At 39.8% G+C, this 16,828-nt stretch overlaps 1 protein-coding gene across 3 annotated transcripts in view; it reads right to left on the bottom strand.

Annotated features, from left to right (window-relative positions):
* GPR155 (G protein-coupled receptor 155) overlaps positions 1–16,675 on the bottom strand; it is a 42,798-nt gene extending 26,123 nt beyond the window's left edge. For 2 of the 3 annotated variants that reach the window (XM_060779330.2, XM_060779347.2), the window contains exons 1-3: positions 16,536–16,675; positions 6,229–6,721; positions 1,003–1,402 (exon numbers count right to left, since the gene is read on the bottom strand). In XM_060779330.2, the coding sequence (XP_060635313.2) occupies positions 1,003–1,402; positions 6,229–6,685 (857 nt within the window). In that variant the 5' untranslated portion in view covers positions 6,686–6,721; positions 16,536–16,675. Of the gene's footprint in view, positions 1–1,002; positions 1,403–6,228; positions 6,722–16,271; positions 16,473–16,535 lie in introns of those variants that run through there. The other variant, XM_060779338.2, reaches the window with a different exon arrangement.
* Between the last annotated feature and the right edge of the window lie 153 nt (positions 16,676–16,828).

Below are 16,828 nucleotides of genomic sequence, written 5' to 3'. Positions count from 1 at the left end.
AAAAATATGTTCAAAAATATGTGTTTTCCATTTTTGTAGCACTCTTATACCCTTAACCTCAGCAAATGTGGAAGTTTTCTGAATATTTAGGATAATAAATATTCAGGATCAACAAATACAAATTACTGACAGCTGAAATTCTGAATAGACACTTGTAAATTATTGGGAATCTAATTCTAGTGGCATGAGCAACAATCGTAGCATGTCATTCACGATACAGATCAGCTGTTCCTGGCTTTGAGGACCCTGGCTTTGGTTTGGAAAACCATTTGTTCATTCCTCTGTTCACTTCTGAGGCTTCACTCTTGCTTCTAAATGAAATCCCACACATCACATGGGAAGAATAAAAAAAAGCTTGTGATGGCATGTGTGCATAAACATAGTAGACATTAATTCTAGGGGTGTTTGGAGTATTCAGTCTTTGCAAATTTCAACATGTAGTGGCATGATTTGCAACTCTGGGAATAATGCACATATTGAAATTTAGCTAATCACTATTTTTTCTACTTCTCTGAATACTACAAAATAGTTCTCATGAATTTAAGTTTACCAAAATATGCTTTTAAAAGGAGAAAGAAAACCTACAGATTAATGCAGAAATGGAAATATGGGTTAAAACATGCAAAAACAATGGATACCAAAAGTAAGCATATATATCCACCCCTCCTTAAAAGTCAATGTTTGTGTTGCTTTCAGAAGAACTGGCACATATGCACACAAGTTTCAACCCAAAGAGATTTTAAATCTTGGGTTCTTATTATTTGGATAGCTGTACATGAGTGCGAAATTGTGACAAGATAGGCTAATTAGCAAATTTTTAAAAATGTAAATTAGATCAACAATTGTGCAATCCAAATAAGACATAAATATCCAAGTTCATTAAAAACACATGCTGTTTCAGTCTCATGACACTGGATTTAAGACTTAACCCAATACTGAAAAGTAACCATACAAACAAGCAAAGAAAAAAAAACCAATATTAGAAACAAAAATGAAACTTACAGTTTAGCTGTGATGAGAAGAATCAGTGCAACAAATGTACCCCTTGTCAGTTTCTTGATTTGGCCCACCATGGTGAGGCCCAAATAAAAAAGTGCTGAACCAGAAAAAGAACTGGCAAGACCATCAAGGAAGTTTTCCAAATAATCAGGAATCTTTTGGTTGAGAATAAAATTTGAGATAATTCCTATGAAGACCATAAATACTATAGGGTTTTGTAACACCCTTAGAAGTCCAAGTCCCACAATCTTGATTTTGCTGTGAGAAAGACTCTGATTGTCTCTTGATTTCTGGATTTCACAAAAAATGAATCCTAAAGGATTTAGCATCATGAGAGATATTGGTGCAACCAAGTAAATATACTGGAGATACTCTGGATATGTAGTTTGATATAAAGCTTCAACTAGAAGGAAAATGAGAAACATGTTAAAAGGTGATTGAAGGGGATTTTCACAAATGCCACACACAGACATCTCTGTTCTCACAGGCACACGTTTTATTCATACACATCAGTATCCATAAGCCTTCACTACTTTATCCAATGTTTATGTATGAGAGATGCCTTAGACAAGCATCCTGCACTAAACTCTTAACTAAAGCAAATACAGTCTTATTCAGAGATTTTGTCCTATGCGCCATTGCATCAACAATTTTTGGCAAAGCTTTGGTATGGCTGAGACCTAAGCCCTTCACTTGGGGAAGGCAAGTTCTATGAAAAATTACCCAGAACTAATACATTAAAAAAGACAAAGACCAGAAGTTGACAGACTTCTCAAAGAACCCCTAAAGGATGAGACATTGGACTTATCATGAAGATTCATTTGGGAATGGCAAGAGGAGCAATTCACCATGATTGGGTTGACATGCAGAATGAATTAATAATGGTGGATTATTCCTTGTGTCTTCCTAGAATGAGAGATTGGATTTACTGTGAAGATTCATTCTGGGATGGCAGGAGTAGCAATCCACCATGATAGGGGTCATTCTGCATGTCAACCCAATTGTGGTAGATTTCTTATTTAGCCATGCTGAGAAAGACACAACACTGGAATTTCAACCAAAGGTAAGATGTAACTATAGCAATGAAATAACAAACAAACAAAATTAGAGACAGAATAATAATAATGTTCAGTAGCTCACAAATACATGAGGAGATATTTGGATGAAGGAGAAAATTCCCTGCTCTGTCACAACAGATAAAAAGGAGCTGAGTGGGAAAGGCAGAAGTTTTTGAGTGGTGTACTGAAGCATTTTGAGGACTGAATTCGGACTCTTAGTGATCTTGGACAAGATACATACACTCAGTCTCAGAGGAAGGCAAAGACAAACCGCCTTGAACAAATCTTGCCAAGAAAATACCATGATAGGTTCACCTTAAGGTCACAATAAGTCAGAATTGACTTGAAGGCAAATAAAAAACGATGCTTTTGAGTATATATGTGAGAGGTGGTTACAAGGACATGGCTCTCCCCAAAAACTTCTGAACAGACACCACAAAGTAGCAGTAGTGGATGATCTAGCTGAAGTGCTTCTATCTTGATCTGTATAAGCAATTACTACTCACCACATTATTGTTGGATCCCAAACAACATTAACAACAACATACAGCCTAGCAGTTCACCCAACCTACAATTATTTCAGGCAACAATTGCCATCACCCCTGCCTACTGGTCATGGTGCCTAGGGTCAAGAAGAAATGTAGGCAATATATCTGCATAGTGCCAGGATGGAAAAGATTGACTCCAAGAATAACTTTACTGAATGATGAGCAAAGAAAGTGTAAAAGGAGTCATACCATGCCCAATAGCATTATAACCTGTTTTTTTTTTTTTTAAATAACAGCACATTTATTTCAGGGGTAAGAATCATGCAGTCCCCCAAATGTTGTTGGACTGATGAGTCCTTGCAGCATAGTCACTGAGGAGGAATGCTGCAAGTTACAATTGAAAGATATCTCAAAGAGCACTTGATTTTTTTCACCATTGGTGTCCATGCCTGAAAATTTGCTCCAGACAGCTATGGCGCAGTCAGATGTAGTGTGGGAGGGATAAGTGTGAGAAAATAGCAACCAGGAAAAAATTGTCCCAGTACTCCTCTTCTGAAGTGGAATTCTTCACTGGATCTCTATTTGCATGTTGGCAGAAGCCTAAGCTTCTTTACTATTACATTTTAAAGGCCATTGGAATTTGTGAATAGTTTTTGCTATACAAAGTCTTAATTTTACCAATGCTTCAAAATGTCTTCAAAAAAGTTGTAGTATCCCCATTTATCTCATCCTAATGATTCTATACCTTTTATTGCAAATTCTAGTATGCTGAAACTTTGATCGTGTCTGTTAAATCTATCCCCTTTCTCTTCTTAAAATTGCATTCCCATCATGTCAAACACAGTGAAAGCCAGAAGGTGACAGACGGCATATTTTATGTTTCCATGGAGAGCTAATCACAATCTAAATAGTCATGGAATGCATTCTAGAAGGAAATACAATGAGCTAGAAAGCCTGCTGGCCTTTGAATGCTCAAGCCTTGTTTTTCATCTTTGGTTCCTTCTCTGCAAAATTCAGGACACATCAGCCAGGCCTTGATCTTCAGACCAGGTGATCAAGCCTACCACTATACCTTTAAGGAATCAGATACTGGATTCTGCTTGACAAAATTTCCCATATCTACATGTAAAATGTTTACTGAATACTCTTTTGATATTTTACTGCTCTGACTAATGAGTCGTGACTTTTTACTGGCTATCATGGCCGAGTTTAAGTATTTATTTCTGGCATGGACAAGTAAGTCCTATGCTGCCATTTTAACCTATGCTATTGCACTTTGCCCTAAACAATAAAATGATAATTTAGCAAACTCTGAACTAGGTGTGTGCCTTCACAGATACTTATTAAAATGTCACAGGGCACTCTTTGTAATGTGGTAAAAGGTGAACGATAGAAGGTGGAACAATAGCTCAGCATTATAAATGAAAGCATGATCTCTCAAAAGACTTGAAACCTCAATCTTCTGAAGTGAAACATGTACTAACAGAATGGCCAGGCCTATTACTTTGGTACACCCACTTCCAACAGAGAGCCTTGAACACTTTGATTGTAAGCCTTGGCTATTCACAAAGATAATCATATAAAGCAAAGAAGGCTCCTAATTTAATATAGCACCATAAAAAGAGCAGCCTGCCCCTAAACTTGCCAGTCTTTAAGCATTTGAGGTGGGGAGAAAATGGCATCCATGACACCAAGCTTGCTAGCAGACTACAATAATGCAAGGTTAAGGAGGTGGTCTCTCAGCCCCCAGTACTTCCCCATTGTATCTTCCAGAAACTCTAACACTTTACCAAAGGAATAAAGCAAAAGGTTGTATTTGTACTGAAGCCAAAATTAGATCATTTCATTAGATCAATTTCTACAGCAGAGCATGCAAGTCTCTTGCTGTCCCTTGACATAATCCTATCTAATTGTCCATGTAGAAGGCAAACAAGAGAATTGAATGCCTGTTTTCCAATACACATCCTGCATTGACCTTATGCAAGATCCCATGTAAAAGGGTGAGGCTGGAAGAAAGGAAACAGAAAGCGTCCTTCAACACAACATATCCTAACTGCTTTTCTGTGGAACAAAGTCTGGGTAAAAGTTAAATTTCATGTAACCTTATTTATCTACATAATTTGCAAAGGGAAAACTCATCTACCTCATTCTTATGGTTTTGCATAATTGCAAAAGGTAGAATCAGCACTTGTCAGTATTACTGTAACAGAAACATGGATCCAAGGCATAAACTCAACCCATCATTAGAGATGTTGTATGACTTGTTGGCATCCCATGTAAACAACACAAGATATATTCTTTAGGTCAGGCATCCTCAAACTGGGGCCCTCCAGCTTTTTGGGCCCCCAACTCCCAGAAGCCCAAATAAGCTTGTTCAATTGTTAGAAATTCTGGGAGTTGAAGGTTAAAACAGGTGGAGGGCCACAGTTTGAGAATGTCTCCTTTATGGCTATATTTTCTCACCATAGTAGTAGTATCAATTCTGTTTTCCCTTAAGATACTTTGTATAAAACATGTGATTTCAAGAGTATTTTGACTGAATACAACATTCACCCAAACAGAAAAAGTAAAAGCATGAATGTGATCAGGTAGGTGTTCCTCCCTTCTTTCTGTGTGATGGAAGAGGTGACTATACCAGCTGTTTCAAAGCTCCAAATATAGATATGGGCCCAAAATGTTGCAAAGTCATGATTCCCCTCAGAGAGATAGGGTGGAATACAAATAAAGTATTATTATTATTATTAATACAGATATGCTAGTGTGCTTTTTTAAATGCAAACAAAATCTCATTTGAGCAAAACCTATTTCCATGTGTAGTAACGACTACTTACTGTAAATTGCTACTTGGCCCAGCAACAAGAGAAGTTTTAATGCAACACAATATAATGTAATATAATGCAAAAATGATGAAACAATTCTCTAAGTGCTTCAACAGATTCATGTACTAAATCACATAGACCTAACAAAACTAGCATATTATTCTTCCTTGCCTACTATTGTACTTATTAATGACATTGCCTTCCCCTTCTGCTAGTTCTAAAACTTTGATTTGGTTGCTGCTAGTGTTTAAAGTTAAACATTAGTTAAACATTAAATAGAAAGAAAGACAATGCGTTAGGGCTAACATCTAGCCTCTTTGATCAGAACAATCACGAACATAGCCTTGACAATAGAACTAAATCCAAATACATTTTTCCGCTAATGTATCAAATTACAAGCACTATGGAGAACATTCTTCCCAAGAAACATGAGTCCGGATACATGTCATTGACAAACTGTTGCATATGTTCAGATACATTCCGATACAAAAATGCTCGACTAGATCACCTTCTTGATAACAAACACCTAAGTCTTGCCAACACCTTGTTACCTAGATATAACTCCTATAACTTAAGTTTTAAGACAGAACAGCTGCAGAAGAGTGTGCCCAAATTTCAATCTCCACACATCCATGTTTTTCTGCTAAAACTACACCATGGGTTTATTTATAAAGCCCTATGCTATGCCATTTATGATTAATGAAGCCAAAGTATTTTAACTCAGCTACTGAAAAATTCTTGAATTAGCAGGTGAAACAACACACGTGATGTACATTCTCAGTGATAATGTGTACTGTGCACTTCTAACACACAATGTGTTTCAAAATAATGTCAGAACAAATAATACATATGTTTGTTTCTTACCTATAGGATATCCCAGGGCAAAGTCATTGCTCTGAGTAGCGAAGATAGGAAACAGTCCAGCTTTGCTAAACCGCCTCTCAGGAGTGACTATCAAGAATGTTAGAACACAAACTAAGAAGAACACAGACGCTTTGGCAATAAGAATGCTGTAGAGGAAGGACCAATTCACATTCGAAAAATTCAGCACAACCATGTTTTTGAACAATAAAGCTGGAAGTGCAAAACGAGAGACAAAATTTCCAAGTCCTTTGGCCTGAGTTGATGTAATTATGTTAACTCTTCCGGCTATGTATCCACAAAGAATAATGCCAAAGCATTGTAACAAGGCTGGGAAAAGCTTATTAATTGACATGGAAGGAGAACTGGTAGTTAGGTTCAGTGGATACGCAAGGAGACCAGACATATTAGCTGTTGAAGAGAGATTCTTGTTGATAGGAGTGAAATTATCCATGTTCATTCTCCACTTCTAAAAACATAGCAAGGGGATCCTGATCTGCAAAATAAGAAAGATCACCAGTTAGACTTATTCCATTTCTAACCCAGAGGCACATATCACCACCAAGTATTTATTTATTTATTATTTACATCACTTATATCCTGCCCATATCAGCTCGCAGGCGACTCAGGGCGGTCTACATATCGGCACAATTCGATGCCATCAATACAATACAACAGCAAAAACAATTAAGTGCATTTAGACAAAAAAGACAGTGCAATAACAATTTAAAAAGAGCTATATCCTCTCATTCCAATCCTCATCTGTTCCATCGTCTTGGCCGTTCCTGGGTCATTCTCCATCTCAAGCTTGACTATCTATTCCGGGGTTCCGAATGCTTGCTCGAAGAGCCAGGTTTTTACTTTCTTCCGAAAAGTCAGGAGGGAGGGGGCTGATCTAATATCCCTAGGCAGGGAGTTCCACAGCCGAGGGGCCACCACAGAGAAGTATTAGAAGTTTACACTATATTCAATAATCTCTCCTAAATATTAATCTATCAAAAGTATAGTATATAGGGTTACAGAATGAGTAATATGTGGAGAATTACAGAGAAAGAGTAGAATAGAGTGGGACCACAGATATGTATATGTCATTTTAAAAAAAATTCCGGAAACAACATAAGACAATTGCCGTACCAAGAGAAGTTTACAGCCATACAACAGTAACAGGCTTTGATAAATACTCCTTTTGTGCAAGTCTTTTTCAGTCTTCCTAACCCCTCCTCTTTTCCTTCTTGCCCCCAGACTAAACTAAAGTTTTAAAACAGCATTTAGAGGGTAATAAAAGAGTACTTCATAAAAATAGCACCATGGTTGCGGCAAATAATGCAATAATGCTTAAGCTGGAAAAAATGAAGTTCTCCACTGCTCTAGCTCTGTGTGCCTATCTACAAAAAGCAAATTAATTAACAGCTGTTTCTGGAATCCCTTACTAAGCATTCATGAGTGTGGAGTAGAGCAAACCACTGACCACCTGCTGCAATGCAGCCTGAGCCCTGCCACATGCACAATGGAGGACCTTCTTGCGGCAACACCAGAGGCACTCCAAGTGGCCAGATACTGGTCAAAGGACATTTAATCAGCTACCAAGTTTGCAAAATTTGTGGGTTTTTTAAATCTGTTTGTTTGTTTTGTTCTGCTAGAAATGTAATACAATGTTCTGGTTGTGGATGACACGATAAATAAATAAATATTCATGAAAAACAAATAAGAAAGGAAGAAAGAAAATTAGCTTGTGTCATCAGCTCCTCCCAGGATGTTTTTTTAAAGGCGTAAATCTGTAAGTATGGGCACTAAAATGGAAATATAGTAAGAAAAGTAGAAATGTATGAAAAAATGCATTTTGAATGAAGTCTTAAAATTGTGTCTAGAAGTTTCAAATGCTTGTTTACTTATGCAAGTATTACTTGACTTGGAAGTTTCATTTCACATGTACACATTGTCATTAGTTCTGAATAAATGTTTTGATGAACCGTTGAACCGTTCTCCTTTTTTTTGGGTATAGAAACCTATTTCTATCTTTTAAATTTTATTTCTGTCTATGGTACCAAATTTTCTATGGAAGATGTAATGCAAAATAAAAAAATCTACTTTGTTGACAGAAGAATGCCTGTATGAGTTTATCTAGATAGATGTTATCATTATTCATACATAGGTAAACCAAAAAGAAGAAGTATGATTGTTTGGACAATTACACATTTCTTAGGTGCATCTACACTGTTTTACACAATTTTAACTGCCATGATTCAATGCATGGAAATTGTAGGTTTACCAGGTCTTTAGCTTTCTCTGTCAAAAAACTATAGCATCTATGATTTCATAGCATTGGACCATGGCAGTGAAAATGGTGTAAAGTTTTACCACATTGTCTTCTCTCACAAAAGTTTGGTTCCTTCCAGTGATTTCTATACTTTCCATAACTACTTTTTCAGTAGAAACAGTGAAATATGCACTTTTATGTAATAAAAACTTTTCCAACTGTTTTTCAGCCCCCAAATATCTTCTTGATGATGCTATATATGAAAAATATGTGGTGGGTAGAAAATAAAATCACAACTCAATTGAAAAACATTCCTGAATTAAAATTTAAATGTGGAATAAATCCCAAACCCCCCAAATGCTATGGGATAATACTATTCAAACAGATAGTGGCATAATCACACACATATTATTTGGGGGGGGAAGAAGTGGGAGAGCCCATGCTGTGCTATTGGAAGTCAGAGATAAGTGGTAACACTTACCATATAACAAAAGAGCACTAATGTATATACTCAGTCACCCCCCAAGACAAACAGGCTATGTTTTTTTTACCACAGTAGCAGCAAGGCCTCCAACACACCAACACATGAAGCGTGCAATTTCCTTTACACAAGTAACTGTCTAGTTGCTATTATGAATAGATTTGCGCAACTTATTTCTCTCAGCCTACTATACAAGCAGTCCCTTGTTAAGCAATATTTTAGTATTGCCATAGAGCAGTGGTTCTCAATCTTTGGGCCTCCAGGTGTTTTGAACTTCAACTCCCAGAAAACCCAACCAGCTTACCAGCTGTTAGGAACTGTGGGAGATGAAGTCCAAAACACCTGGAGGCCCAAAGATTGGGAACCACTGCCATAGAACCTAAGAGCATAGTATCGTATTTCTTCAATTGTAAGATGCACTCTAATTTCAGTATCACCACCACCAAAAATATGTAAGATACACCTGAAATTTTAAGATGCACCACATTTTAGAAATGTTTATATAGAAAATTGTATCAGAATTAAAGAAAGACAGTATTAATCAGCCTTGCTATACTGTAGTTCAAAGAATTGCGGCCTCTATCCAATGTAATCCTGCAGCACCAGAACTTTTCTTCTTTCATTTCCTGCAATAGATCATGGAGATGCTCCAAGGAGTTTTGCTGTCTGCCAGAGAAGGATCCAGGAGGGTATGGGGTAGAACTGAGGAAAGGGTATCTCCCTGCCTATTCTCCTTACACATACATTTCTATCAGTAAACATTCCTATTAGGATTCAGGTCAGTGGCTCTACTTTCATACTAGCATAAACAGCAGGAGAAGGAATACAAGACTAGAGACACTCTGATCATGTCCTTTACTCTTAACTGGGTTGTCTACTGGAGCTTGGTTCAAATCAGTAATCAAGAAACTAAAAGGCTCAAACTGTAACATTAATGCAACACTGGGGGGGGGGGAGTAATTGCTACAACAAAAAAGAAACATTTGTTATCAAAGATGACAGCTTTGTAAAGGATGATGTATTGATTTGATTTGATATAAAAATAAAATGAAACAAAATCTCTGCAGAAATTGTTCCATTTTAGCTTTTGTAAATGTAAACGTGGATTGTTTTTAGGAACTGAAAAAACAAAAAGTTACTGTTGGCATGTTTCTTCTTTTTGAAGACCAAGTAAAACTGCTGCCATTTTGTTTTCTAAAGTTCATTCAACAAAAATGATGTCCTGACACAAAGCAGTGACAAGAGCAAGTGCTATTTCAGAAAGGGCGATGAATCAAAAAGGGGACAAGAAGGGAGGTAAACCAGCATACCTAAATCATCAAAGCACCAGAAGACAATACCACAAAATGTTGTTATAATTACTTAATGCAATCATGTCTCATTTCAAACCTATAATTTAAATATTTATGGCTTTTACTGTTGATGCACAAACACCTAGAAAACATTACCAAAAGCACAAGAGAGACAATTTAAAAAATCACAGTAAAGATCTAAGGAACTGCAAACTATAAAATATAATGTTGTGAATGGGCAGCCTATTACAGGACAAAATTATATTCCACTGAGAGAAATTTCATCTGATAGTCTTCTTCATATTTAACTTGATAATTGTCTTGTAATTTTTCTGGTGAAAAGGTAGAATATACATTTTAAAAGATTTTTTCAGCTATTAAAAAGTTTCTATGCTACAGCAGATTTTTTGTTGGTTTAACATACATCCCTAGAATCACACTAGCAGAGTTTAAGCAGAGGGGGTCTTTTTCTTCCTTATCCATACTCCCTTATTCCTGGGGTGAATTGGTTGGTCCCACGTATGTGAGCCTGAGCTGAGGAAGATGGTACCATTCAGTGTGGAGGGGGTTTTGGACACATAGAGACACCCCTCTTCCTGAGAGGAATTGGTCCGCGCCGGGTATTGGAGCCTGTGCTGAATTGGACGGTGCCTTTCTTCACAGAGGGGAGAAGAGGCGGTATGGAGATTTAAAAAGACAGCAGCCGGGAGATAGAGAGAAGAAGGAAGGGAGGAAGGAAGGTGAACACACCCCTCGGCGTTGGCTTCCATGAGGGAAAGGCGCCTCCGTCGATGTGGAGATTTAAAGAGACAGTAGCCGGGAGATAGAGAGAAGAAGGAAGTGTCCGCAATTAGCGGAGCGGCGCCGGGTGGGCGTGGCCAGGCCAGGCCGCGCGGGCCGGAGAAATGCCCTCGGTGGGCCGCATACGGCCCACGGGCCGTAGCTTGGGGACCCCTGGTTTATAGCATCTTAAGTCAAACTCACTATCTCAATCACATTTTTAAAATGACACATATTATGTGACTTGCAGCACTGAATTACAGAATTTCTTCCAGGGTGAGAGAGATCATGATCTTTTGACCTCTTGTAAGATTTATATAAATGCAGTTCACAGGAAGACATCTACGAGTGTAGCAGATAATGCGTGCACCTTAGCCATGAAAGCTTTTAATCTTCTTATAAATACAAACACCATGTAAACATCCCACACTTAGTTACAAAGCAGATGATCGATTCATCAATTTAGAAACCTCCCTTTTCTTCTGGCTCAACACCTGTATATCAGTTTAATAATCCGTTCAATACTATGGCCCACATGCTCTTCTTTTTACTTAAAAAGAAAATGACGTCCACTAGTCCTGAAGCAACCAGTATAACATCACAACTGATGAAACATAGTACAGGGACTGGCAACCCAGGGTCTACCAGATGTTTTGGACACTCTAGTTGGCTATTGAGATAGGACTGTAGTTTGGGCCAGAGGCTTCATTCAAAGCAAAATATTGGAAAGACAAGAAGGATCATATTTTACATACCAAGCTCTTTGAGGAGAAGAGCAGAATATAGTGAAGTAACAAAGCAACCTTAATCAAATTGGTGGCCCTATTAGACCAGTGGGAGTTGGAAACCAATCCATCTAGGCACCTGGAAGGTCGAAGTTTGCCAATGCCTGATCTAGAGGATAGCAAATTGAGAGAAGCTGAAATGAAGAAATACAGTCAGGGGTATATATCCATGGATTCTGTATCCATAGTTTGAAAATACTCAAAATAAATTTCCAGAAAGCTGTGATTTTGTCATTTAACATAAGAGATGCCACTTCACTATACCATGAGACTACCAATTCTGGTATCCAGAATGGTCCTGGAACAGAACATCAGTGGGTAGGGTTTGCTGTATTTCCTTGCATACAGCATAAATGTTCCATAGCAGCCACAGGTCTGTTATTCTTGGCACAAATATAACCTCTACTAACAATTTTCTTTTTTGTTGTTCTCCTAACATAAAGGTCATTAAAAACTTTACTTAACACTGGATCTATTATTGTCCATATTAGTAAAAGGTCAAAAGTAAAGAGGCAACAGACTTCTATTCAAAGTCCTACCTCTCTCCTATGCAGTTCATGTGGATTGTCTCAACTGACGCAGGATATATTCAAAGCAGTTGACGGGTCCATTGCTCTACAACTCTCTATTTATTGTAGTAACTTCACGATTACAGATGAGCCATATGGTGGCATGTCTCACTAATCTTCTGCATTATCAGGCATGCAACAATCTCACAAAAATCATGATGCATTAGAAAATTCTTTAAAAATATACACAATTTAACAATAGTGTAATACCAACTCCTAAATACATTTAGCTGTAAGGCTATTGTCCAATTACAGCACTTCAGCTTTACTTTACTAAATCCACAGCAGCAAGAAAACATAAGTTTTAAAGGAAAACATGACATCATTTTTTTTACAGATGGGGCATGTATGCAACAAAATAAGCACAAGTATTTTAAAGAATTTAAACATTAACTAACTAGTCAATCACTGCAGCTCCAGGTAACAGACTTTAAGGGAAACTTACTTCAAGTTAGCAATGCAACCTAGAAGAGGGTAAGCATTTAGATTTCATTAAAAAAAAATCAAGGGAATTTAAACAGGATCTCAATAGGAGGCAGAAGTACTTAGTTTCCACTTTGTCTTTCCCTTGTCCTAAGTTCTGCCTTTTATGGCCCCTGCCCCAAATCTCAATTTCACTGGAACTTATCTCAAAATAACTAACACCCTCTCTAGTAGTGACACCTTCTTATGAATGCTTATTTTAAGACTCCTTTCTTATCATCAAGCTGAGTTCTGTACATAATTTGATTTGAAGACAAACAGTGTTCAACCAAGGTTAAAAAAGGATTTCTCTGATCCAGTTTGCAACGCATGAAGAGACAGAACATGCAAAACACTCAATCGGGCAGGGACTGTGCTTTCAAGCAGAAATCATCTCATAAGCAGAAATCACCTCACCCCCCCCCCCCCCCGGCCACTTGCCCATTGTCAAACTTCACCAGGAATCCTCACACCTTCTTAAAAAACCTACCATAGCCAATGTGATGCTGTGTACAAAGGATGGGGGAGAATATATTTGTAGAGAGTTTGAGCATGTCTCTCAATACTCTAAAGGCACCAGATCTCATGTGATCCTAGAAGCTAAGCAGGATTAGTCCTGGATAGTTTTTGGATGGGATAGCACAAATAAATATTAGGTGTTATAGGCTACATTTCTGAGGAAAGAACTGGCAAAACCACCTCTGAGTATTCCTTGCCTAGGAAAACTCTATGAAATTAATGGTTGCCATAAGTTGACAAGTGACTTGAAAACACACATACCAATATGACATACACACACAAACAGAGCCACCATCCTGTAACCATCCAATACACAATGCAGAGGTCTAGATACCATAAAGGCACCAGCTCCTGTCTGTCATAGAAACTAAGCAGGGCCAGCCCTGGTTGGTATTTGGATGGGAGACAGCCCGATGAATATCAAGGGTTGCAGGCTGTATTTCTAATAGAAGAAATTGGCAAAACTGCCTCTGAGCAATCCTTGTCTAAGAAAATCCAAAGAAATTAATGAGTTCACCATAAATCAACAGGCAACTTGGAAAGCAGAGATTTCATACACAATTATATGCTGTCACAATTCACTTTTATGTTTGCTGGCCAGGAACACACAAAGTCAATTATATTTATATGAAGGTACATGCACACGCTAGGTTTTGTAAGCATTCAGTATATGAAACAAGGGTGTAAATACTCAAAAGCACACATGTGAAACTCAAGACCAGTGGACCAAATGCAGCCCATCATGTCATTTTATATGGTCTGCGAGGCTTTCAATGCTGGGGCAACATCGTTTATACCCTGCCTGGGCAAACTTCAGCCATCCAAGTGTTTTGGATTTCAATTCCCACAATTCCTAACAGCCTACTGGGCTGTTAGGAATTGTGGAAGTTGGAGTCCAAAATCAAACTGGAAGGCTGAAGTTTGCCTGGTTTATAAAATCTTCCAATTACAAATGGCCCTTTGAAGGCAAGCATAAGGCTGATGTGGCCCTCAGTGAAAATGATACCTCTGCCCTAAAACCAGCTTGCTGCGGAATCATACATGGGTCTATTTCTTCCATAATTCTATGCAAAGTAAGTCTATCCAGAACTTTGTAAAGATGGCACAGCAAGGAGACTGGTCTATAGCTTTTTGGATCATTGTGTTCTTTGGCTGGTTTCAAAATGGCTATGACTCTTGCTTTCCTCCAGATTCCTCCACCATCCTACAACAGTGGGAGATGGCACTGAGGATATAATCCAGACTTCCTATTTGTGAATGGCAGAATTGTGCTGCAATTCACTCAATCAGTAGGACCACTAATACCAAATACACAGCATTGGTCGATAGTATGCCAATTGTTCCCAACTATAAGGCCTCAGGAAGTTCGATGTAAATGAAGATACAACTTCAGAAAGGCACATTGGTCTAAATCAGCGGTTCTCAACCTGGGGGTCATGACCTCCAAGGGGTCGCTGGACCATTTTCCGGGGGTCGCAAAGCCGCCTCGGTTGATCCCGCCCCCTCTGCCTCTCAAAAATGGCTGCCAGCCACTTTGCGAGCCAAACAGCCAGGCACTCCTGTTGGCTCCTCCTCCTCTTCCCACAGGGCTGCAGTGAGTCAGGAGGAGGAGCTTGAAGGCAAAGGTACACGCGGGGGAAAGCACGCCGTTTGCCACTCACCCCCTGTTGAGCTCAGAAGGGGCGAGGGTTGAGCAGGAGGCTCCCCGCCGCTCACCTCTCACCCCCACTGGGCTTGGAAGGGGCAAGGGGCGAGCGCAAGGCTCCCCGCATGCCCAAGGCCATCCAGGAAGCCTTCGCCGCTCGCCTGTATGGTTTAATTATGTTCAATTTGTAACAATGAAAATACATCCTGCATATCAAGATATATACATTACAATTCGTAACAGTAGCAAAATTACAGTTATGAAGTAGCAACGAAAATATGGTTGGGGGTCACGACAACATGGGGAACTTAATTAAGGGGTCACAGCATTAAAAACATTGAAAACCACTGATCTAAATTCTCAGACATGTTCGATGACAATATCGTATCAGCCATCCCAGTCCTTGAGGTATATGAGCACTTCATCGAAATAGTAGTGAAATCCATGGAGTCACCATATGTTGGCTTGAAAACACAGGGAGAATTTGAGCTAATTTACTCCTAAAGTGATATTGGGTGCATTCTAGCCCAGGCATGGGCAAACTTTGCTCCTCCAGGTGTTTTGGACTTCAACTCCCACAATTCCTAACAGCCTACCTGCTGTTAGGAATTGTGAGAGTTAAAGTCCAAAACACCTGGAGGAGCAAAGTTTGCCCAGACCTGTTTTAGCCACTTTGACTGCCATGACTAGAAGCTATGGAATCCCGAGAGTCATAGTTTTACAAGGTGCTTAGCCTTCTCTGCCAAAGGGTGCCTCCCCAACCTACAACTCCCAGGATCTCATAGCAGGAGCCAGGGCGTTTGAAGTAGTACCAAACCGCATTAGTCCTTCAGTACAGATGCACCCTGAGTCTTGGTCACATACCTTCCAAACCCAAAGGCAACGCTGACAAACCCAACATTTCCTACCCAAGTAGAGGTGGCTATATCTGATATAGAGGGAGGATATTCAAATACGTGCCACCTTGTATTGTCGAAGGCTTTCATGGCCAGAATCACTGGGTTGCTGTAGGTTTTTTCGGGCTATATGGCCATGTTCTAGAGGCATTCTCTCCTGACGTTTCGCCTGCATCTATGGCAAGCATCCTCACTACCTCTGAGGATGCTTGCCATAGATGCAGGCGAAACGTCAGGAGAGAATGCCTCTAGAACATGGCCATATAACCCGAAAAAATCTACAACAACCCGTGCCACCTTTTTCGAGTTAGGTAAAGCAGTGTTTCCCTATCCTTTAAGTACAGCCATACTTTCAAATACCAGAGAGTGAAGGGCCTGGGTGAGAGAGTCGCACGTGAAGATCTTTCGTCATGTGACACATGCGCAGCCCCAGAGGCAGAGGTCCAAATCAGGCAGCTGGAAGGCACAGGCACACACGGATCTGTCCCCACTCAGACCTACGAAGCAGGGGCTTCAGACGCTGCAGGACTGAAGGGTGTCTTTCCCGACTTCGTTTCAGGCACTGGAGTCCTATTTCCACCCCCCCCCCCAGGCGACGCGAAGGGGACTCCCCCAGGGGCTTACCTGCCCTCCTCGCCCTCAAGGGGGCTGCAGCAACGGGACCAGCATCTCCGTCCACGGGAGCCACGGGCGTGAGGCTCCACCCGCGGCCTATGAGCTCAACGCAGAGGCGGGGCCGTCCTCCCAAGCCCACGCCCCGGGGCCAAAATGGCGGAGGGAGAGAGCGCGCGAGAGAGAGCAAAGCGAAAACAAGAAGGCGAGCGCGCGCAGAGGGGAGGGGTGGGGAGAGTCGTTTAACTTTGAGCAGTTCCCAGTGCGCATGCGCGAGCGGTGGGGGATTCCTGCCAGCAGCATCT

The sequence above is a fragment of the Anolis sagrei genome, chromosome 1, assembly GCF_037176765.1.
Source record: "Anolis sagrei isolate rAnoSag1 chromosome 1, rAnoSag1.mat, whole genome shotgun sequence".
NCBI lineage: Eukaryota > Metazoa > Chordata > Lepidosauria > Squamata > Dactyloidae > Anolis > Anolis sagrei.
This window is presented reverse-complemented; position numbering and strand designations above follow the sequence as displayed.